Raw genomic sequence first — 24,126 nt, forward strand, 5'->3', positions numbered from 1 at the left:
AGAGGCCCAGGCGGGCGAGGCAGAGAGAAAGGGGAGGCGGAGGAGGCGGGAAGAAAGCGCAGGGCCTGAGAAAGCCCAGCCCGGCTGATAGGGGAGAGATTGGTTTCAGCCGGAGCCGCGCCTGCCAAGTCTACATCCTACCAGCGGCCTGCACTTACTCAACATTCATCACTGCTGAGCTCGGAAACTTTATCAACGCTAGAGGTTGGCGCCATCTCTGGGCCTGGCCACTCCCGGCCCTCCGATGGGCCCGATAGCTGCTGATAGATTACGCGAGATTGTTTCACTCTGGAGAACCGATTACGAACGCTCCTGGGGGAGGGGTGCAGACCACGTGGCCTGGGGGTGAGAGTGGGGGGAGGGCCGGGGTTTTCCAGAAACACTGGCACGTGTGGCAGAGACCCCACAGATGACTGGTGGAGAGGAGGAGGGCGTGAGGCCACTCGTGGGGCGGGAGCGATGGTCAAAGCCATGGCGCGTGGCAGGGCGACCGATGCTGTGGCACAGCCATTGAGTGGGCAGGGGAGCCGGAGGAGGAGAGGACGGGGCCGCGGAGAGATTCTCTCCAGATGGGCCGATAAGGCTGACAGATGGGAGCGGGGCTGTGGCTAATGGAGCCATCGCCGCGTAGCCTGCGTCAGACGGATAGAGGCAGACTACTTCCCAGCTGGGACTCTGTGTGACTGGCCCTGCCATCTGACGGGGGGCTGGAGACCTGGAGGGCACGGGCTGGGTGCTGAGCCCTCCTCAACTCTCACCCCTGGGGGCTGTGGCCCCAAGGGGCCCATGGCCAGGCCTGCCCCTGTGCACGACTGCCTCGGTCCCACACTGCAGAGGGCCCTCTTGCCATGGGAACTCCCACGCCTACTTGGGTTCTGGGTTCCATTCATGCCACGGCGCAGCGGCCCTGGAGGGCGGGCGGCAGGTGTCTCCTCCTCCAGGCAGGCCCTCTGGATGCTCGGAGAGCCAGGACCAGGACCAGCATTGGGCCTGTGAGACTAGTGTCCAGACTCGAGGCCAGTGCCGTGGGTGTCTCTCCAGCACCTGGGGACAGCGTGCAGCAAGGGAGGAAGGAGCACAGTCATTTGGTGGGGGGGCTGTTTTCCTGTTCGGTGTGCCTGGTCAGAAGCAGCCAATCCCCTCTGCTCCCACTGCACAGATGGGGAAACTGAAGCCCGAAGTGGCGGGGCTCTGGGGCCCATGGGGAGTCGGTGGCTGTGCAGAGCCTGAGCCCCAACCTCCTGGCCAGTGCACCCCTCGTCCCTGTGGGGCCTGGAACCACAGCATCCAAGAAGCTGGGAGCAGGGACCCTGGAAGGCCACTCACCACCCTGAGCCCAGCTCCTCAGGTGTAAACTGGAAGTTAACCATCAGCCTCAAGTTCACAGATGAAAGAAGGAGGCTGTGGGGGCTAGGTGACTGGGGAGGGCGGTCAGGGTTCAGTGGGACAGAACCTCGTTGGGAAGATGGAGAATTTCTGGAAATGCACAGTGGTAATGACCTGTGAATGACCTACTGCCACGGAGTTACTTGAAATGGATAAATGGTGTTTCATGTTACATGAATTTATCAATCACACACACATACGCGCGCACACACACACACACACACGTTGGTCTGCCACCTACCACCATAAGCAACAGTGGGGGCTCCCTGAGTGCCCATTCCCTGCTTTAGAGATTCAGACACACACCCCTCCACAGCCTGCCACACCATGGTGCCCCAGGCCACTTGCTAGCTTGGGAGACAGGCCGGGGCTTGGCGGGGTCTGGTCCTGTGCCCACGGGTAGGGGCCGGGGATGCTGGGGAGGGCATTGAGTCCACAAGGGTGGTTGGGTGAGCTGACCAGTCCTGGGCAAACCTCTGTGGCCAGTCATGGCCCAGCCCTACTGGTCTCTCCTAGAGGGGCCAGGCTTCCCTGGCCCGGCTCCACCCCCTATAGCCAGCAGCCTCTCCCCTCAGCCAGCTGTCTCTCCCTGTAGGGCTTTGCCTCTGCTATTCCTTCTGCCAGGAACGCTCTTCCCCACACATACTGTCCACCTCTGCTTGTCTCTTGTCCATCCCTGTCCATTCCCCGGGCGTCCTCAAGCAGTGAGACTCTGCCCTGCCCATGACCCACATGTCCACATCCCAGGTGGCCATGACCCACGACAGCTCCCTCTTCCAGCTCTCTTTGTTCCCTGGGTTTACTCTGCTCCCCTGGGACAGGGGAGCTCAGTTGAGGGAGCATGTATGGAGTGCCTGCTGTATGCCCTGCACTGTCAGGGGGAGACAGAGCAGCTCTGCTGAAGTCACCCGGCGGCACTCCAGTTCTGGTCCGAAGGCCCCCCCTATTTCCTTCTCCTTGATCTCAGCCCAAACTCCTTCCCTCCACACCTCTCCGCTATTTTCCACTTAAGCATTTTTGAAAAACGCCCACGCCTGTGGCTGCTTTTCAGGTCATGGAGCCCTGTGGGTGCCAGGGGGCCTTGGCCGGACTCTGGGCCCCATCTTGCCAATGAGACATCCCAGGGGATGAGACGTCCCAGGGGACGCAAATTGCCCTCAACTTGCTGAGGATTCCCGTTTCTTGACTGCTTCCTAGAGACATGGTCCATTGTCATGTAAATTTCTAGGATGGGAGCTGTGGGGAACCCCAGTTTCCAGAATATACTCTGCCACAGACAGGAGAGGAGCCCCCACCCCAGAAAGGGTACTGTGTGAGCTCTTGCTGTGTGGACAGGACAAGCCCCAGGGAGAGCACAGACACCCTGGAGGCAGCCAGGCCAGGTCCTCCTGCCCTACGGACCACTTGGCAGTTTTGGCCAAAGGATTGGTCTGTGAAGCGTCAGGATGATACCGAGGTCCCCGCCTCCTGCCTGGGGCTACACGGAGCCGGCAGAATGAGAGTCCAGATGAGGATCCCAGTGGGCAGTGTGGAGGGAGAGGGGGCAGCTCGCACCGGGTCTGGAGGTGCCCCAGACACATGCAGTGGGAGCGGGGAGCTGGCCCGCCTTGAGCTGTCCCGCCCTGCTCTTGAACTCCGTGTTCCCATCCGGGAGTCAGGGCTGGCTGCCCTGATTCCAGGAACACCCAAGTCCTGGGCCCCCAACTCAGGGTGTGGGGGTCTGGGCTCTGTGGGTCAGCAGGAGGTCACCCAAAGGCCCGCCTGTCCATCCCCCTCCACGTCCAGACTAATGTGAGGCCTGGACTGGGGTTTCCAGCACTGAGGAAAGGTCCTGCCCAGGACAGTAGTCCCCATATTAAGGGCTCCCCTAGAGGAGGCCTCGCCCACTCTGAGGCCGCTCCTCCCACAGTGCTCAGCCAATCCCCGGCGCTCAGTCCTGCTCATTTGCATGCCGCGTTTCCATTGGCTGAGGACACACAGGTTAGGATCTTGGTTACCTGATTGTAGGGACGGGCCGGGTATTGGGGGACCTGGCAGGGTGGAGAGGGGGCTACCTCTGGGGGAGACTGTCTGCCGGGCCATTTTGGGGAGCCTGAGGGATAAGGGCTGGGGCTCTGATGGGGGTGGGGGAGCAGGCTCTAGGCGGGGTCGGTGGGTACTGGGCTCAGGGTGACCTGCCTTAGCCTCAAGTCTGGGTCCCAAAGGGCCACCTGCTGCATAAGAACTCTGGTTATGGTGTGGGCTCTTCATTAAATCCTCCCACTCCTACCTATTACGATGACTCAGAGCAGGAAAGATACCTACCCAAGGTCACACAGCTAGGACACAGCAGCACAGCTGAGACCTCACTTCCAGTCTGGCTCCCACCGCAAGGCTGAGTCCTTCCCTCCAGGGAGGCCCTCTAGGGCCAATTCTTATTTTTAGCTGCCTTGTCTTGTCTCGGGGAGGGCTATATTTTGGCTTCCTTGCAAAGTGGTGACGACATTGATGATGGTTTTACGAGGACCCAGTCCCCTGGCTTTCACCTTAGATCTAGTGGCACCATGTTTGCGGCTCTGAGTTGCAGGGTGGTGGGCTCGCGGGTGTCTGCGTGTGTGTGAGCGCGTGTGCACAGGCTTTGTTCCTGGCATTTTGGTGGGTGAGATAAGAGGAAACAACAGAACCGCTGGGAGCGGCAGGCAGATAGATAACGTGATAGGGCTGCTTTACCACCAGGCCTATCTGCTCGTATCGCAGTTCCCTTTTCTTTCTTTCTGCTTGGGGGGCAGGGCGGAACACACCCCCACCCCACCCCTACCCTGGGGCCTGAGCTGGGGGCCTCCCTCTCGGGCACACTCCCTCTGTATCTTTAACACACCCAGTGCCCAGGTCCGGAGCCCCCAGCTGGAAGGGGTGGGGGTCCCCAGGGTCAGTGTCAGCACCGAGGTGGGTGACAAATGCAGGGAAGCACCCGCTTTCAAGAGAGGACCCAGTTCGCTCTCACCAGCCACGCCAAAAGGGCCATGAGGAGGCTGACCCCCATTCTAGGATGAAGGCAGGAAGCCCAGAGAGATGACACGGCTGTGCTGTGCTGGGGTCGGGATCTGGAGAGTGGATACAGAGTTCCTTCCTTGAGAAGTCCTGCCAGCCCCGGGAGGGTACGGCTGGGTGGGCACGACTCCCAGCCCAGTGCTTGCAGGGCAGGCCTTAGTGTCTTCAGCCTTGTTTTTGTAGACGTAGAAACAGGCTCAGGACAGGGAACTGCCTATGAACACAGCGATGGGCAGGCGGATCCCCTCCCCATCCCCATGTTCTCTCTGGCCCTGGTGAAAGCAGAGGGTCCGAGGGGAGGACTGCTGGGCCCATGGGACAGACGTTCTGGAACCCCCGGGCTGCTGTTGAGAGCACCCCGGAAGGATGCTGGCAGGATAGAGGAGGAGGTGCCACCAGCAGGGACGCTTTGGGGACCCTGGCCCCTGCAGGCGCCCCAGGGAACTCCACGTCCGGCTGCATGGGACCCAGGATGCCCTCCCTACTTCTCTCCCTCTCCTCCCTCGAAGGCCGAGGAGGCTACAGTGCAATCCTGCCTGTCACACGGGTGAGGAAGCAGTGAGTCACCTGCCCATGCCACCCCCCCCACCAACCCGGGGGCAGGGTTCAAACTCAGACAACCCCCCCAACTCTGGGCCCCCTCCCCCACACATGCATCCATTTTACTGGAAACAGCTGACTTCCTTTAGAATACTGAAACGAAATAAAACCCAATGACAAAAAGAAACCAACTTTGTCACCAAAGGAGCCTATTTTCTGAGGACAGATGAAATGACCCCCACATGTAAGCAGGAGCAGTCACCCCATCGTCCCCCACCCACTCTTGGAAAGGACTGTGCAGCCCTCACCCTCTCTGTGCCTGGGCATTTTCCCCCAACTAGAGGACAGTCCCCTTAGGGCAGGTGGAAGCCCACAGGTGCCAACACCCCGAGAACCTCCAGGATGGAGACCCAGGCCTTGACAAGGCCTCTACCTCAGGTCTCTACGGTTCCCTCCTCTGCTGTGTGATCTTGGCTGGGTTACAGAACCTCTCTGAGCCTTGAGTTCGCCAAGAAAAAAATGAGGTCGCTGGTGCCCCTGCAGGATGTTGGGAGGATGTTATAGGAGAACACGGGTCACGTCCAGGCCTGGCATGCAGCAAGCAGTGAGCGGAGCTGTCAGCTAACACGGGTTCCACTTGGATGGGAAGTGGGGAGCCCCTGACCCACCGAGCAATGTCACTGACTGTCCCTTCATGCCTCCTGCCTCTAGGATCTCATTTCTCAATAGTTGCTTAAAAAATAAATGCAAAGAGCAGGGAAGACGGCCAGCTGCCCTGCGCCTGCCAGGAGCTCCAGGCAGCCCCTCTGTGGGCTTTCTGAGTGGAGAGGGCGGGGTGCCTGGCCTCCTCTCCCCGCCCTGGCCCCTCCCCCACGGCTGCCGCACCTGTCCCTCAGCTGGAGGATTAGCCCCATGGCGGCCCTAATCGCGCTCATCGCACCATCAGCGCAGGATCTCGGATCAGCTGAAGGAGGCGGCTTTATCCAGACAGACGCGGAGATGGCACCTCAGCCCCACCTGGGCGCCAGCTGTCACACGTGGCGGCCGGCAGGCCTCTGAAGGCAGGGGAGAGAGACAGCTGCCCCGCTGGGTCCCTCAACATTTACGGGGCACCTACTGTATAACTAGGCACAGCCCGTTCCAGGGGTCGGGGAGAGACAGCAGAGACCCAGACAGGCAAATTTCCCACATTCTCACCCCACACCTGGCCCACCAGACGGAGGAGGACACTGAGGCCCAGAGATCCGTCCCAGGGGTTGGCACCAGGTGGCCGGTCCGGACGCCCAGTTCTGGCAAGGAGCTGGTGAGGGCCCTGTACCCGTGAGGGCGCCTCTTGGCCCTCACGCCCCCCAACCCCACTCCTGCTATCCTGGCCCCGGGACACTGTTTTCACACAGAGGCCTGGGAGGTGCAGGCCGGACATGCCAAGGTTCATGGCCCGCTGGGGCGCCAGGAGAGGCCAAGAGAGATGGCTCCCACCCTGCCCACCCTCCTCCCTACCTTCTTTTTCAAAAACATAATTTATCTGTGTATTATCAAGAAATCCAGACACTTTAATCAGTGAGCTATGAAGTCAGAATTTCCATTCTTATCTGCGGGAGGAGTGGAAATGGAGGAGATAGCGCGGAGGGATCGCTGGTGGGGAATGTTAATGGGTGGAGAGGCTGGGCTATTGGCCACCGAGACACCATATCTCCCCCATTATCAAGGCCATATCTCCCCAACCATCTCGGCGCGGTAATGGGGCCAGTTCAACTTTCCGAGTTATCACAGGAGCTGAAACCTGCGCCCGCCAGAGGCCTGGACCAGGAGACAGTTCGGGCAGACCAGGCCCGGGCCGGCAAAGCCGGGATGGAGAGGAGGGCCTGGCTGGGGCCCCCCGGGGAGCCCTGACCATCAAGGCCCCCGCAGTGAGCAAGGGGGTTCCTCTGCTCTCTGGGAAAATGTCCAGTTTTGGTGGAACGAACATAGACATCCTGTGCAGGAGGGGAAACTGAGGCAGCAGGCCACCTCAGGGTCCCAGTGGGGCTGGGTGGCCTCAGCCTTCCCAAGCCACACCAGGCCTATGACATGAAAAGGGTGGGTGTGTGGAGGCATGGCAGGGGGGAGGGGGTGCGAGCAGCCTGCCCTCCTGCCTGCGGCCCTCAGGGTCTCCACCCTACCCCCAAAGCCTTCTCCAGGTCCCCAGCCCCAGGAGCAGGAAGCATCAGTAATAAAACAGCCCTGGTGGGCTCTGCCCCTGCCAGTCCTGACCTGGGGTTCGGGGTATGCTCAGCATGGCCCTAAAATGTTGAGGACTTGCCACCTGCCTGCAGGTCCCGACATGGGACACCCTGGGGGATGGGGCACCAGGGCTCATAAACAGAACACCTCTGCCCATTCAGAAGCAGGGGTCCCCACAGCCACTCACTCCTTGGGGAGCACTACAGCTGAGGTGTGGAGCAAGGGGCTCACCCGGGGGCCCTGTGTGACTGGGAACTGCCCCAGGCGGGCTCAGTCATCAGATGCCAGTGCAGCCCTGGCTCTGGTCTCCCTCCTGCAGCTGGGGGATGGGCTGTGGCCTCTCTGGCCCGGGAGGGGAAGGGACTGGCCCAAGGTCACAGAGCCAGCAAGGAGACCACAGCTAGATGCTCTCTGTAACTGCAGGAAGGCCTCGGTTCCCTGGACTTGAACACAGTGGCACCATGCCCAGCAGGGACAGCGCTGGACTGGGACACCACGACTGTCACCATCCTCTGCTCCCTCCAGGGTGGGAAACTCGAGCTACCTTCTGGAGTATGACCTTTCAACTCTCTAAGCCTCAGTTTCCCCTCTGAGCACTGAGCTAACTGCTGAGCCCAGGTTGTGAGCTAACGGCTCCAAGAGTTGGGCACCCAGCAGGGGCTTAGTAGGTGCTCAGCTAACACCTGCTGTCATGGCCAATGCCCACACTGTCACTGGTCTCAGGATGAGCTCGGGGCCCCAGTGAGCGGGGGTCACACGAGGAGGCTGTGGCTTTCTCTCTCATTGCATGGGGCCGAGTGCCTGATGCCAGGGCTGCCTGAAGAATAGAAGGGGGCTGAGAAAGCAGAAGTGCCCTCGATGAACCTTTGGGAGCCCATGAGGGCCTATTCCAGTGGCGCGCCCTCGGGCAGTTCTTCCCTGTTGCCCACCGCAGGACGGAGCTGAGACCCCATCTGGTGGCCCCTCCCGCTCCTGCTCCCAGGGACTCCCAGGACTCCACTCCTGCTGCATATTTCAGGGTGGAGACAAGGGAGACTAACGCAGGAGGCTGCAGCAGGTGCACGTGGCAGGTCAGGAAAGCTGGACGGCTTCAAGTGAGATGCCAAGAGGAACTGGCAGGAAGCAGGGCAAGGGAGGTCGGGGGATGTCGTCCCCCTCTTCATTTTAACTCTGCCAAATGACACAGACGACGCAGGGGCTCTGGCCCAGGCTGGACCTCTGCTGTGGGGTCTTGCCAGCCTCACTGCCCTGTGAGCTCAGTATCACGGTTCTACTGAAACCTTGCAGGGGAACCGAGGCTTGGGGCGGGGGCTGGGCATGCACCCAGCCCAGCATCTCCACGACATCCCCGCGCTGCAGAGGTGGAGACTGAGGCTCAGGAAGGCAGCATGATGTCTGCAGACCTGCAGAGCCTAAGAGCCCCGCCCCCAGGGTGTTCCTGCTGCCACCCACCACCCACATGCAGAGCCCCCACCGTGGCTGGCTCCTCCTGCCCAGGTGCAACACACTCCCCAGTTCTGGGGGTGCCCAGAGCTGGCGTGGGGTTACACAGACTGCCCCTCTGATCCCCTTTCCACATCGTTCATGTCGTGTGTGACCCTGGTGCAACCACCCACCCTCTCTGATCCTCCATTTTCTGGTGCAAAATGGTTTGAGAACCCCAGCTGAGTCTGGCTGGCTAGGTCTCTGTCTCTGGACCAGCCTGGGGACCTGGGCCAGGGCTGAGCTCCAACTGTGTGGGGCTCACGGAAGCTCACATCACACCCATCACCTCTTTCACGGGAGCAGAAACCGTGGCTCCCCGGCCAGCAGGCCCAGGAGAGGCAGAATGGAGGGACAGAAGGGGAGGGGAGGGGCCTGCCTATCTGCCCGGCTCTGGCCCAAGGTCAGCCACCACATTCCTGCCCCAGCGGGTGCTGCCTTCTCCCAAACAGGAGACCAGAGGAGGGGGGAGGCGGGGCTGGGCCAGGAGGACCTAGGACAACTCAGGAGGGCAGGGCGGGTGGCTGGGGGCTGCGTGGGTACTGTCCAGAGAAACCTGGGCCCACTTCTGGGGTCCACAGACCCCAGCTCCTGGGTCACAAGGTCTTGAGCATGTCACTGCCTCCCAGAGCCTTAGTTTTCTTGCCTGTAAGATGGGTCAATCCATAAGGCTGATGATTGTTAACAGCAGGTAGGATACCTGCGCTGGAAAGGGACTGAGGGGGCCTGAACCAGCCCTGTCCTGCAGTCAGGGAACGTGGCCCATGGCTCACCCCCAATGCAAAAAGTGATACATGAAGGAAAAGAAGGCAGGAGGCAGGACTCTGTGTGACATGTCCAGCCCTGGGGAATTCTGGCAAAATATCAGCAGCGCAGCCACCAGCTCGCAAGGCTGCCCCGTCCACCCGGGACATGACCCGGACAGCACTTTACATTTTGCATCTGGGATCTCACGGACCCCACGTACAGTCCCCAGGAGAGGGTGATCTTATGAAGCTCCCACTTGAAAAGCAGAAACTGAGGCAGGAGACAGGCCCCTGCCCACAGGGTCACAGCAAGGCCACGACTCAAGCCATGTGGCAGCCCACGCAGAGTCAAGGGCTGGCTGGTGGCCTGGATCTCAGAGTACCCATGCCCTGCTGCGGGGCACTGGGTGGGGTGGGGTAGAGATGGAACCCCTGGGACCCGGAGCAAAAGGGTCCTGTCCTCAGCCCGCATGGTGGCCTCAGGGACGACTCGGGTGGGTGGCAGCAATATGCCACCCAGCAACAACAGCCCCCCTCTGATGTGGGAGCCTGCTCATCGCCTTTGTGTCCCAGCCCCGCAAGAGCACATTCACACTCCTTCCACAGATAAGAAAACACAAGATGCCTTCTGAGGCCCCTGGGCTGGCGGCTGTGATGCCGGAGCTGAAGGCAGATCCACAGGGCTGGAATAGAAAGTTGGGGAGCGGGGCAGGACTCAAGGCCCAGCCTCTTGCCATCTTCATCGGGGCACTGGACTGGGATATTCCCATTGAACCAGGAGGCAAACTGAGGCAAAGGTGGGACACCACACTGATGCTTCGGTACCTTCGGCAAGGCCCTGTTCATTCCAGGCCTCCAGCTCCTCATCTGTGAAGCAGGTACAGGGACGCAGGAGGCCCTAGGGTCCTCTCATTTCGCTACCCAATTCCACAGCCCTTCAACTCTGGGCTGGCTTGGTCCAAATCCATCCAGAGCTCAGGCAGGGAGGGGAAGAGGAGGTGGGGGAGAGGGGGAGGGGGGTGGGGGAGAGAGGAATGTTGTTGCCAACTGCCTAATGCAGCCCTTCTTCTCTGATGGTGAAACCTCAGCTCAGAGAGGGCAAGTGATGCCAGGTTTGTACAGCCTGGGCGCTTGCTTGGCAAGCTGTCATTGGAATGGCCGGAAGGAAAGACTAGCCACGAAGAGGAGTGATGGGAGTGCAGGAGGTTGCGGTGCCCACTTCCTGGACAGGGTCCTTGTATGTGTTTTACTTTCTGGAGACAGTTTGGGGAAAGAGATTTGTCCCTCACTGATAAACTGGAAACCACAGACCTGACTTGACCAATGGACCACAAAGATATCTTGGAGAAGGGGGATGAGGATGCTGGCAGCTGTCTGAGGTGATGTGTATTTCATGTCGATGCCCAGGGACCACCGGTGTTGTCATCCCTATTGTGCAGACGGGGAAACTGAGGCCGAAAGGGGGTAAAAGGAGAAGCCAGAGAGAAACCCTCCAGGTCTTGGCTTGAGCCCAGGCCCCAGTGAGTGGTCAGCCCCGATGGGGGCTGGCCCTCCCCTCCTCACAGGACCACACACCCTGCAGCTAGGAGGAGCTGAGTCCTTACACGTGGGGCCACCTGCCTTCCGTTGCCACAGTCAAGGACATGCAGGCCCACTTGGCAGGTGTTGGCCTTCACTTCTGCAACCCTCCTGGGGCCAGGTCACTCCTGCCAGAGTAGGGAACAGCGGGCAAGGTCCAGAGAGCGAATATGTGATGGTGGCCTCAGTCTCCCCTTCTGTGAAATGGGGACAGGGCTGTTGCAGGAAGGGGGAGCAGGACCAGGACGACCAATAGGATGGTGGCTGGTGGGCAGGAGCCAGCCAGGCGCCCAAGCGCTGCCCGGCCGGCCTTCATGCGGGGCCAGGCCTGGGTCTATTTGGGGGGGGGGGTGGCGATACCCATCAGCGAGGCAACAACTGCCTCCAGGAGGAGGCCTGTCGATGGCAGATAGGCTGCCGGGAGTATTATTCACGAGCCCGTCAAGCCCCAGGAACGTCTGGTTGGCATAGAAACAGGAGATAAGGGGTACAATTAATGGCATCGTGTTCCCTCCTCCTTTCTTCCCCAACTGACCCATTTAAATCCCTGGCGGTGCTGGTGCCATGCTGGGCTCCCAGTGACCTCTGGGGAGGGGCTGGTCAGGTGGGCGGGATGAGACCAGGGCTCAGGCCCTGGGCAGGGTTGGCTAAAGCCTCCTGGGAGCCCACTCCTGTCAACGTGAACATCTCAGGAAGGAGCTGGAGACTTGGCAAGGGCAGGGCTGGGGAAAGACTGCTGGGCACCTCTATTCCCAGGGGCCCATTGCACAGCTGTGGAGACTGAGGCTGGGAAGCCCAGAGGCAGACAGAAGTGAGGAACTGTGGTTCCTCACTCCTCTGAGCAGTGCGCTGCTCAGAGCAGGGCCTCACTGCCAGCCTTCCAACCCCAGCTGCCATTTCCTTGGGTGAGAACTTCTCTGCACTTTGGTTTCCCCATGAGGTAAACAGTAAGAACGGGACCCGCCCGAAGACACTGTGTAGCCTGGCGCAGAGCGAGTAGTAGCTACTACTGGTATTACTGTTACTGCCTAATGAGCAAAAGAGCTGTCTTCCCTCAGACCCAGGGATGCAGGAAAACCAAGAACCACTTGGAGCCAGTGTGAAGGCCCAACCTTAGGGCCTGCAAGCCCAGCCCAGGTCGCAGCCCACCAGCTGGGGCTCCAGTCCGGGGCAGCTGTGTAGCCAAAGCCCCCTCTCTCCCTGCTTCTTGGCCATCATGGTGCAGTGGTGGGCGTTGCAAGGTGGCCCCCAGAACCAGGCGACTCCCTCGGCCTCCCACACCTGGAGGGAATGTGCATGGCTCTGTGAAGATGATCCCTCTTAAGTTCCTAAAAACTCAGATAAGGGACCACCTCAGCCCCTTCCGGCCCCACCCAGGCTCTCCCTGGAACTGGCTCAGCCAGAAGACTCTGACAGCCCCCAGGTGGGCGTTGGGCTGCTAGGGGGAGCGGGTAGGTACCTTAAAGCTTGGAGTGAATGAGTCATCCTGTGGCCACCAATAATTTGCTTAATCAAACTCTGAGAATGTGTGAAAAACACCCCCACCTGCGATGGAGTGGCTGCTGGGCATGGACTGGCTGCTGGGGCACGGACCGGCTGCTGGGGCACGGACCGGCTGCTGGGCATGGACCAGCTGCTGGGGCATGGACTGGCTGCTAGGCATGGACCGGCTGCTGGGGCATGGACTGGCTGCTGGGGCATGGACTGGCTGCTGGGGCATGGACCGGCAGGGCTTCTTCTGGGAGCCCCTTGCTTGTCTGTCCTCGGTTTCCACTCACCGTCTGGAATCATGGCCCCCGGGGGCCGTACCACTGCAAAGGGGCTCAGCACCCCTAGTCTGACCTGGGGGCTTTCCATGTCCCCACTGTTCAGAGCTGGGAACTGAAGCTAGCCCATTGTCCTTGGAGGCACCCCCATGCTGGGCTCTTTCCTGACCCCTGCTGGAGGTCCCCCCTTGCAGGCAGAGCCCCATCTGCCTCCTCCCCCATTTCCCACACTGCTCACCTTCTGCCTCTGGTTAGCTTACCCCACCTCTGGCTCCCAGGGCAGTGACTGTGACCAGTGCTTGCATACAGCAAGTGCTCAATCAAGACCTGCTGAATGAATCAAGGTAGATCCGAGTAGACCTTCCCTTCTGATTTTCAGGACCCGCTCAAAAAAAAACTAGTACACTGGGCTCCCCCCAACCTCAACCCGGCAGTGGAAGCCACTTTGATTCTTTTTTCAAAACAAAAAAAAAAACTGTAAGCAGGTTATATACCTACCACTTGCTAGGAAGACCCCCAACCCCAACGTGACTCAAGGGGGAAAACATCCTCTCTCCTTCCGCCTCTGACTGTATCTCACACCATCTAATAGGAATCAGGGTTGGGTGTCCCCCACCTCCTGGCCTCTGCAAAGTCAGTTTTCTTTCATTTTGACGGACTGTACCACCCGCAGGGGGAGGATCAACTTCTTGGCAATGAAGTGTGTTTGGGATGAAAACTCGCCCAAACGGACCCAGACACGCATGCCCCTCCACCCCTCCCTGGCCTTCGGAGGACCCCACTGGCCCCAGCCGCGCCGCCCCCGCGCTGTTGTTGCCTCCAACCCTGCCGGGCCTGGTGGCCGTAGATAAGGCCTCTTATCGCTGTTGGAGATCGCCATCCGGCCGACCGGCCCGGCGCTTATCTGAGCTCCCATCGACTCGGGCGGGAGGAAACCTCGGCGGGCCGGGGGCGCCGGGGGTCCCTAGCTGCTCTCCTCCCTGTGTTCCCCGCCAGCGCGGCCCGGCCTATCGTCACAGCCATCTGGCCGGCCAAGGCCGCGCTCCCGCCTCGCCCTCCCCCGCTCCCACGTTTGAAGTTAATAAATGGGAGCGCCTATCGCCTCCGCCATCGGTTGTGCGCCTTATCAGCGCGGCACATCTATCTGCGCGCGGAACAAAAGGCGTACAGAGGCGCGGGCAGCTGCGCCCCGGCTTTGGTGGGGGCACGGGGGCGGCGCCCCAAGAGCCGCCATCCCCCCCCCCCCACTCGCGGCCTGGTCGCAGGTGAGGCCAGTGGAGCGGGCACACAGCTGCGAGAGCCTGTACGCACAGCCCCGGGCAGAGGGCGGGCGTGCGGGCGCCGCCGCTTGGTGACAATCAGCGCTCGCATCTTAACGCGCCTAGATCTGCCGGGGGTGGAGGCGCCCCGGGCCGCAGGCTGAAGGGACGGTTCCCCAGCTCCACCTCCCAGGGTCGGCTCCCTCCCTAGCCTGGTTCCCGGGCGCACTGAAAGTGGACAGCAGGGCTCGCCCTCCCACCCACTTTGGTCTCTGTCCACAACGCGCTCCGCTCAGTCCACCCAGCCGAGCCCGGGCACTCGCCCCGCTCTGGGCCTTATCGGCGCTGGCATCGGCTCCCAACCTGCAATCTCCCTGCCCGCGTTATCTGCATTTCTCATCACGCTGAAACACAGACACACGCACACACGAGAACAGACCCAACAGAGGCACACAGGGGAGGAGGGGAAAAAGAAACCAGAGAACCAGCGCAGATCGGGACCTGTGGGTGGTTTTAATACTTGAGTTGACTTGATAGAAGGCGACTTTCGGAAAACAGTCCCGCTTACACGCTGAGGAGTCAGGTTACGGGAACCCGGATTCACGCTTGCCTTCCCCCTCTATGGGATCTGATCTGGGGACTAGACACTCCCCCCCAGGAGCACTCACAAGGGGTCTTGAAGGCAGAGCTCATGTGGACAGAAGAGACAGTGCTCAGGAGCATGGGGCTGGCCACCTCTTTGCCTCTTGGGCAGCCCCAACGACTTGCCGGTCTGGCCCGGGATATGTAACCCAGGTAGAAAGCCTTGAGCCCTGGCCCTGGCTGCAGAGGCGTGAAGTTATTATTGGCGTGGGGTAGGGATTCGTGCTTCCTGTGCACCGCCCTCTTTCAGCCGAGTGGCCCCAAGAGTTTAGGGCACTCTTATCGCTGGGGTAGGGGGTTGGGGGCTGGGCATCAGCAGTGACTGCCTGGCCCCCCTGGGGAATGGCCTTTGGTCCAGATGGGGGAGAAACTTGGACGCGTGGCCCAGGACTGAGTCCTGGGAGACCCCTCCCTGAAGGAGCAGCCCCTTGGATAGAAGGTGTGTGACCGCAAGCCTAGGAGCGCAAAAGCCCCTGTGGTTCTGGCTGGGACACAGGGAGAAGGCCTCCAGGAGGCTGTCCCCGGCAGGGAAAGCTGGAGTTGGAGACCCGGGAGACAGGGCTGGAGCCCAGCTCATGGGCTGTGGTAGCAGCACCCCTGCCCCCCGCAGCCAGGAGGTTCTGTGACCAGAAGGCATGGTGGTGGGCACCCGCGGGTCTCTGTCACTTGGCCTGCACTTCCACACGCCCTAGGTGCCCCTTCTCCCTCTCAGGTCTCTCTTTCTCCCTCTAGATACAAAGCCTGGGAGAGTCAACCGCGCGAGATAAGATCACAATTTCAGCCCGTCCCGACAGAGCGATCTTATCAGGATAGGACTTGCAGAATGGAATATTTTAAACTTTATCTGAGCCCAGATCGGGGCCGCCTTATCGCTGCACCATCTCTGGGATGCGGGGGAGGGGCAGGGCGCGAGGTGGCCGCACCCCCAGCCACCCCGTTGCGGCCCTCTGGGCGGACACCCCCTCCAGGCCGGACCCCCGATGCTGGAGCCCAGACGCGGGGGCCCGGCCCGCCGGCAGAGATTAGATTACGGCGCGCTTGGCACACAGCGCGGGGGGCGCGGCGCGGGGTGAAGGTCGCGGGCGCCGCGGGCAGAGCGGGGCGGGCCGGGGAACGGGTAGTGGGGGCGGCGGGGGTCGGGGCCGGCGGGCAAAGTTTGACTCACGCTTGATCTGCCGGGGGTTGCTCTGTTTCCTCCTGGACATGTCTCCGGCGCCGCGCGCCCTCCCGGCGGCCGCCTCTAGCCCCTGGTGGGCGGCGGCGGGCGGCGGGGGCGCGGCGGGGCCGCGGGGCGGCTCATGCCCCCGGCCCCTCGGCTCCACGGCCGCCCCGGCCCGCGCCCCCAGCCCGCCGCGTCCGGCCCGGCGCCGCTGAGGAGGCCGGAGTCTAGTCCCTGCTGTACGGCCGCGCAGACCGCCGGGGGCGGCGGGCGGCGGGCTGCTGTCGGCTTCTCCGCTCCCGCGCAGACGCCGCCGCCGCCGCCGCCGCCGCCGCTCCGCTCTTCTCAATGGAACCTGCGGGTAGCGCGCGGCGGACCTGGCGGCCTCTGCCAGGGCGCTCGGGGCGTGGGGGCGGGGCGTGCGCGTCACGGCGCCGCGCCTCCGGGCCCGCCCCGCCTCTGGCCCCGCCCCGTCGCCGAGTCCGGCCCTTATCTCCGCCCGTCGCCCCGCCTCCTGACCCTCCTCTGGCTCCGGCCCCGCCTTCATCCCCGCCCCCAGAGCCGCGCTCCGCTCCCCCAGCGCAGCGCGCGCAAGCCCCCGGGCGGTCTTGCTTCCTCGCGGCCTTGGCCTCTCCCCGCCTCGGCTGGCCCCGCCCCGACACCCTGGCTCGCCCTCTTGCTTCCTCGCTGAAATGGTCCCGCCCCGCCTTCTGGCCCCGCCCCCAGGGAGCTGGCCCCGGCCCTGGGTGAACCTGTGGCCTCCTCCACACCTCTTTTGGCCCTGCTGCTTTGTCCCCAGGCCTGGCTCAGACTCTGCGACCCAATACACTCCGCCGCTCCGGATCACCGCGCCCGACCGGGCTCAAGCTCTCTCTAGACCCGCCCCCCGATGCCAGCCCCACCCCAAGCCTGACCTGACCTGGTTCGGCCCCTAAACTCCGAGGCTCCGCCCAGAGCACACCCCAAAGCCTGGGCTCCGCTCACCGCTCCATCACTCCGCCCCGCTGCTCTATAATTCCGCCTTCAGGGCCTCTGACCCGCCCAGAACTCCTAGGCTCTGCGACCACCCTCCTCGGCCCGCCGGGTAGGGGACAATGAGGGCCGGGTCAAGCAGCCCGAGGCCTTGACGTCCCACATTGCCTGGGACCAGATTTGGGGTGTGGAGCCGGCTCTGGCACGGTGGGGATTCCGTCCAAGACTGGTGGAAGCAGCATCCGAGGGGTTCGCCACCTCCGGTGACCATAGCCCCAAATGGAGAGCGAGGGACTTCGGACCCTCCTCCCTTGGACTCAGATCTGGCTGGAAATCCGGGAGGCCGCAGAATCCAGCGGCCTGTGCTTGCTCCCCGCCCCCTCGCAGCAGCCCCCAGGCGTTGCCCCTCTGGGTCTCTCCTTCCCAGGCCGTGCCTTTCCAGGACGCCCCTGCTGGAGGCCCAGGAAGTAGAAAGGAGCGAGGTTCCCACGGTCAGTACTGCCTGTTCCAGCCGTGGACACGGAGGCCAGCCCTTCTGTCCTTTGGAATATGTTCATGGGATCCCAGAGGCCCCCCACTTTCCAGGAGGCTCAAGGTCACACAGCATCAGAGTCGTCCCTGGGAGCTCAACTGTATTCCTTTAATATTCTTGGCCTGCATTTGGTGCCTGCCCTCACCCCACCGTCCCCAACCCCATATTCGCAAGAAATAGGAAGTTAGCAGGGGCCAGAGGCTAAGGGGAAGAGCTTTGCAAACAGGGTGTCTGGATACCTGTCTGCAAAGCTGGACTCACCCACCTGATGGCAGGTGATCCTCACAGTGATGTGTGGGGGCTGGCTGGGTGCTGAGCACTCTGCCCTGAGACCCCCTCATTCTGTCTGACTCCTGTTGCCTTTGCCCTTCCCCATAGAAGACAAACAATTCGCCCCCAGGACCTGGGCACTCTCCCCTGCTGCTGCTGCTCTCAGGAGGGCAGGAGGTTGGCAGGTGGGGCATAAGGTTGAGGTCCCCCCAGGATAAGCCACTGCCCCTGGACAGGCCAGAACACTGAGGCCAGGAGGCCAAGAGACCTGGCTGGAGTCATGAGCTTGCCCACTCTTCCCACTCCCTGCCCAGAGCCAATGGGTACAGCCTTCCTGCAGCTGCCATGGTGCTGTACCCCTTCTCTGCGGAGTATGCGGCCCATAATTGACTGGTTCACTCAGCCCAGGGCTCCCACTATGTCTGTCAATGAGACAAGGGACTCCACCTGTCTGGGTTTCCCATTGGGCCTGCTGCCTTCCCAAAGTGGGGAGCCTCTTTACAGTATGGGCACCTGGCAGACAGAGGGATCCCTGGAAGAGGTGGCCACGAACTGGACCTCTGCCAGGTTTGAGGCTCCATGCACAGCAAGTGGCACCCAGGTTGCTACCACTGCTGGAGTGGCTGGAGGTCTGTGTGGAGGAGGGTTCTGAGGGTCAGCAAGAGCAGAAGAACCAGGACCAGTTAGTGATGCCTGATCCCTGCGGGGGTGGGGGTGGGGCGTCCCTTGTGGCTCAGTGGTAAAGAATCTGCCTGCAATGCAGGAGACTGTTCGATCCCTCAATGGGGAAGATCCCCTGGAGGAGGGAATGGCAATCCACTCCAGTATTCTTGTCTAGAGAATCCCATGGTTAAGAGGAGTCTGGCAGGCTACAGTCCACGGGGTTGCAGAGAGTCAGACATGACTGAGTACGCATGTTGAGGGTGAGGGGAGAGAGGGCTGGCAGCACTTCAGGCTACTTTAGGCTCCCGAGACCCCCATTGCCTAGGGACTTAGGGGCAGGGGCAGGTCAGAAACAGAACCTGCTGACCAGGACCCATTTCATAATTCTCAGGGCTCAGTGGAAAGTGAAAATGTGGAGCCCCTTGTTCAAAAATCAAACATTTTCATGCAGCCTCAGAGGAACCTTAAACCAAGGGTAGGGTTCCATGCACCTGTGCCGGTCACCTACCTGTGAAACGCCATGACAGCCTTGACTCAGGCCCGCACCAGGGAACTTTGCTTCCATGCTCTGCCCCCTCTGTCTGCCTTGCAAGGGCTGTTATTCTCACTACTGCAAAGATAATGACACTGCAGGTTGCTCGTGACCAATGGCGGGGTCACTGGACCTCACTCAGACAGGCCATGACACCCTCCACAGAGCTCTATTGATCACGACAATAAACTGAGGAAAGAGGAGCAAGGAATGCTGAAGAAAGGAAGGCCTGGCTTAGCACAGAGCAGAAGTCACCACCTTTGCCTGGGGAAGTCAAAGAAGGCTGACTGGAGGAGGCGTCATCTCTGTGGGGTTCAGCAGGAGTCCCTGATCAGAGTGGAGAGGGGCTGCCTCGGGATCCTACCGGCCACCTGCATTCCTTGTTGGGAGTGTCACGATTCACATCCAAACATCACTGGTGGAGGTCCACCTGGATGTTCGCAACACCCTTCCCTGGAGCTGGGAAGGGCTCGGCGTGGAGCTCAGCTGCCCCGACCACAGCCTGGCTGTTTCCTGCTTTGCTGGATTTCAAGCCCTAATAATAGCCTGTAGGCCCTGGAGAAGGTTCCAAGGGTATCTGGGCCCAGGAAAGGCTCTTGGGGACAGCTCTGGGTGCCCACACTAGGGCCATATCATTATCAGCATCACTAACCTTTCCCTGGTCCTTTTTGGGGCCGGTTCATGGTCTCTCATGGCATCCTGTCCTAGCAACCATCTGGTGGTCCCCTTGGCAGGAAGTGGCAGGGCTGGGCCTAGGATACAGCATCAAGGCTGTCATGGTGATAATGACATTGAGGCTCAGAGTGACCCTACAGCTCAGAAATGGTCATGATTCCTGTATCCCGGGCAGTCGCAGGGCAGAGCTCACGTTCTTAACCCTGGCTGGGCCCTGGGAGAACAAGGTTCAAATCTTGGCTCTGCCACATAGGAGGCCATGACCCTGAGCAAGTCCTTAAGCTGTCAGGCTCTTGGTTTCCTCATCTGTCAGTGGGGTGGGCAGGACCCTCTAGTCTCGATGCTGCTGTGGCTCCAGGCTCACGTCTGCTCCACCTCTGCTTTGTGCGCTGGCGGTCTGGGGGCCTGCTGATGGGCTTGCTCTGTGCTGCCCTGTCCCAGGGGGACTGCCTGGGAGCGGGCAGTGGCTGTGGGTGGGGAGAGGGCTGATTGTGGCACTTCCCACATAGCAGGCTCTGTACTGGTTGTTAGGTGATGACCAAGGGAGCCACAGAATGCTCTAGAAACTTAAGCTGGACACTGAAGGATGAAGATGACTCAGGAAAGAGTGGTGGGAGAAAGGCATTCTCAGCTTAGGGAGGAGCAGGGGCAAAGGCTCAGAAGGGCTGGACAGGCTGGGAGGAGTGTGTCCCTAGCCCAGGCCAGGTGAGGGGCTCTGCCTGCCACGCTGCACTGGAAGTCCTCTTTCTGCCTCACTGTCCCCACCAGTGTCCCTGATCGCACCTCCTTATAGCCCTAAGAGGCCCCTTGGGGACTCTGCCATCATCCCCACCCAGCTCCAAGCCTCCCTCACCCACCAGCCTGACTGCTGCTGGCCCCACAGCCACCCCTGCCCCACTGCAGGGTGAAGCCAGTGGGACCTCCCCAAAGCAACTGCAATAATCTCAGCCCTCCCCTCTTAGTCCTCCTCTGAACCTCCCTGAACAGGTCCAGGTGTCCTGCGGCCCCACACGCTGTTCCTGCCACTAGACGCACCCTTCCCTCCCACTGCCCACCCACTTTCCCTCCCTCGGGGAGGCCCTGATTGCTTCCGGCCCCTCTCTGGTCCAGCCTGCAGGGCCCAGGGTGCCTTTTCTGCAGTTCTCAGCACTCTGTTGCCTCACATGTGGGGTGAGGGCAGAGAGCTGCAGAGGGTTCCTCAGTGCCAGGCCTTGCGCCAAGCACTGTCTGAAGAAGGGACTCTTAGAATTCCTATTTGCCAGACAAGGAAACTGAGGCTCAGAGAAGTGAAGTCACCCCCACCCCACCTGCCACACAGCAGGTGAGCAGCAGAGCCTCCCTTGGAGATCCACAGCTGCTGCTCCAGCATGGCCCCTGGTGGCTGCCCTGTGGGGAAGGGGGCCCAGGATTTGCTCCCCCACCGCCCGTCAGCCCCAGGCCCTGGAGCCCTGGGCAGTCATGCCAGGGGCCCACGCCAACACTTGTCAACACTGGCTCTGTGAAGGGTTTAATTAACTTCTTGTTTCAAGGGGGGGATAATGAGTTTTAAGCAACACGTGATACCACAAGGAGGTCACACAGCAGCGAGGATGTCAAAATAAATTAAGCTAGGGATCAGAGGCGGCCTGCAGGACGGGCAGGGGAGGAGCCGGGCAACGCAAGGGACAGCTGGATGCCACCCTGAGGTGTCGGGGGCAGGCTGCTGCGGGGGGCTGGGCTGGCTCTGGCCTGGGGGATGGGCTCAGGTGTTCCCTGTCTGAGGGGAGCAGAGGGCGGGACTCAGCTGGTCCCCTCTGGGCTCAGTGAGACTCTCTGAAACAGCATCTCTAACAAGCCATGCCCTCTGAGGTCCCGGGACACATGGGTTCTGCCTGGACACTGTCCTGAGGGGTTAGTGACCCACCCCTTCATGCAGCTGCCCAGGTGTGGCCTATTTACCAGCCTGTGCAGACAGGAAATGTTATCTGGACATTTCCGAAGGAAGAGAGTAGGGTTCAGGAAGCTCACACTTCCCCGTCCGCCCCTTCCTTCTCCCTCCCGCTTCCTCCCACTCCAGCACTGGCGGTACAACCGTGGACAGCACACAGAGTCCAGCGGCCGGGCAGCAGCCAGGATCAGTGAGTGGGCCGTGGGCACCCCAGGGCAAACATGCGGCCTCGGGCCTGGGCACTGGGGTGCAGCTGTCATCTTAGCAGGTGGTTAGGAAGGCCGCAGATAGGAGGTGCCATCTGAGTAAAGCCCCGAAGGAGGAGAGGGAGGGAGCCAAGTGGACGGCGTGGGGAGAGGCTCTGGCCAGAGCCAGTAAGCCCCAGCACTTAGCCCTCGGAGGGAGCCCGAGAGTCAGGGCTGGACGGGTTTCTGGTGACCGCTGCGCTCAGAGGGGACGGTGAGACCCCTGGCACTTGCCCTCCTGCCTGGGCCCAGCAGTGTGCCTGAGTCTCTCATAGCTGAGACCGAGGTGTGTTCAGGCCCAGCTAAACCTAGGGAGGGCCCTGTCTGCATCCTCTCTCGGCCAGGGGCTCCACGGAGGAGGCCGGTGGCCTTGAGCTGCAGCCCACAAGGCCAGGCCATCTGGTCAGGGAGGCACACATTGGCCTGTGGGAAGGGGCTGTGGCCTTGGGTGCCCAGGCCCAGGAGGGAAGGCTTGGCATGGCTGCTTCTGGGCAGTGGTCTTGCAGCCACAGCAGTGGACCCGCTGGCCACCCACCAGACAGGCAGAGAAATGGGGTCTCACGGGGTGCAGCCTCAGGCTCAAGACCAGAGCCCACCGCAGCACATTTTCAGGTGACACGGACAGGACCCACGGCCTCCAGGTCCTGTCCCCCCATGGTGGTGCTTGGAGGGATCCCGGTGACACAGACCCGGCCCATCCCTGATGGCCCTCTCTGTGGGACCCCGGATGTACGGATTCTTCTGTCTGTATGAGCATGGCCTTCTACACCCTCTCCCTGGGAGGCTGGGTTCTCTGAGCCGTCTGTGGCCCCGAAGCCTAGGCAAGCCCATCCTAAGGACGTTCTCCAGCCATTCCCAGTGGATATGCCCTCTGGCCGCCCAGGCAAGCCTCCCCCTTCACGGGGTCTGGGGATGGGGCCCAGGGATGGGGCCCGCTGCATGCTCCACCGCCAGCTCTTTCCCTCCTGCAGCCCTATCCCCCATGCCCAGGCAGACTCCTGCGTGTTCCCCAGCCTGTCCCCGCCACCTGCCCCTCCTCACCTGGTCCCAGGCACCATCTTCTCTCCGGCCCCATGTCCAGACTGGTGGGGCCAAGGGATCACTGGGGTCAGGCTTCGGGACCTGGTGGAGTGCAGTTGTCAGATACAGCATTCACGTGACCTTGCTGCTGACCCTCAGGCTCCCCTGCTCCTTGCCCCCTGCCTGGCAGCTCTGGGGGTGCAGTAGTCTCAGGGTGAGGGACACTCTGGCTTCCTAGAGGGGTGAGCCAGGCCGTTGAGGTCCAGGCAGAAGGGCCTGTGGGCCTGTGGGGGCCGGGCTCTGCCTCCTCGGGTCCTCAGGGAGCCGTGGCCCCTGAACAGGGTCTGTGCCTACCAAATCCTCTCCCACTCTGTCCGGCCCGCTCTCACAGCCCACACGGGGCCCTTCAGGATGCCCACCCTGGATCCCTCGCTCGGGCCAGTTCCCACAGATGTGCCCAGAATCAGTCAGGTGTGTGGTTGTGTGTGTGGGTGCTTGTGTGTGTGGTGTGTGTGGTTATATGTATGTATGTGGCTGTGTGTGTGGCTGTCTGTGGTTGTGTGTGTGTGGCTGTGTGTGTGGGTGCTTGTGTATGGTTGTGTGTGGTTGTGGGTGTGTGGTTGTATGTGTGGCTGTCTCTGGTTGTGTGTGTGGTTGTATGTGTGCTGTGTGTGTGTGGTGGTCTGTGTGGGTTCTTGTGTGTGGCTGTGTGTGTGGGTGCTTGTGTATTGTTGTGGGTGTGTGGTTGTGTGTGTGGCTGTCTGTGGTTGTATGTGTGGTTGTCTGCGTGGCTGTCTGTGGTTGTATGTGTGTGGCTGTGTGGGTGGGTGCTTGTATGTGTGGTTGTGTGTATGTATGTGGCTGTGTGTGTGGCTGTCTGTGGTTGTATGTGTGTGGCTGTGTGGGTGGGTGCTAGTGTGTAGTTGTGTGTGTGGGTGCTTCTGTATGGTTGTGTGTGTGTGAGGTTGTATGCGTGGCTGTCTGTGGTTGTGTGAGGCCTGGGAACAGTGCACCCGTGTGTGCTGTGAGCGTATCTCAGCCCGTTGGTGAGGACGAGGGTGCCTCGTGTACCTGTGATGTGTGCGTGTGGTACCTGAGCTGCCCTGGCCCCGCTGAGCTGGCGAATGCTGCCACCTGCTGGCCAGGCTGCCACTGTCCACACACTGGGGCTCGCAGCCCTGCCGTGGACTCAGCACCCAGGAGGGCAGGTTCACTCATGTCCTGCCCCTAAGACTAGAGCTGAGGGGTCCCTGATGTTGTGAGCCTCAGCACCCATGGGCACGTGACCATGCAGAGCACCAGGCTCACCCCCTCCCCTGCCAATCACAGCCTATGGCAGGGCCTGGACACCCCATCGTGCTTCCAGGGACATGGAGGCTGGCCCGAGGCTGACCGAGGCATGGCGAGCCGGGCAGGGGCACCCAGTGCTGCAGACCTGGCCGATCCCACAAGGTGTCCACCACCAAGTCCCAGGACGGT

The 24,126-nt window shown here is 61.4% G+C and overlaps 1 protein-coding gene across 2 annotated transcripts in view; it reads right to left on the reverse strand.

Annotated features, from left to right (window-relative positions):
• Positions 1-16,373, reverse strand: part of ZFPM1 (zinc finger protein, FOG family member 1) — a 61,906-nt gene extending 45,533 nt beyond the window's left edge. For both annotated transcript variants that reach the window (XM_070388570.1, XM_070388569.1), the window contains exon 1: positions 15,818-16,373. In XM_070388570.1, the coding sequence (XP_070244671.1) occupies positions 15,818-16,358 (541 nt within the window). In that variant the 5' untranslated portion in view covers positions 16,359-16,373. The remainder of the gene's footprint in view (positions 1-15,817) is intronic.
• Between the last annotated feature and the right edge of the window lie 7,753 nt (positions 16,374-24,126).

This window comes from Bos mutus, chromosome 18 (genome assembly GCF_027580195.1).
Source record: "Bos mutus isolate GX-2022 chromosome 18, NWIPB_WYAK_1.1, whole genome shotgun sequence".
NCBI classification, from domain to species: Eukaryota; Metazoa; Chordata; class Mammalia; order Artiodactyla; family Bovidae; genus Bos; species Bos mutus.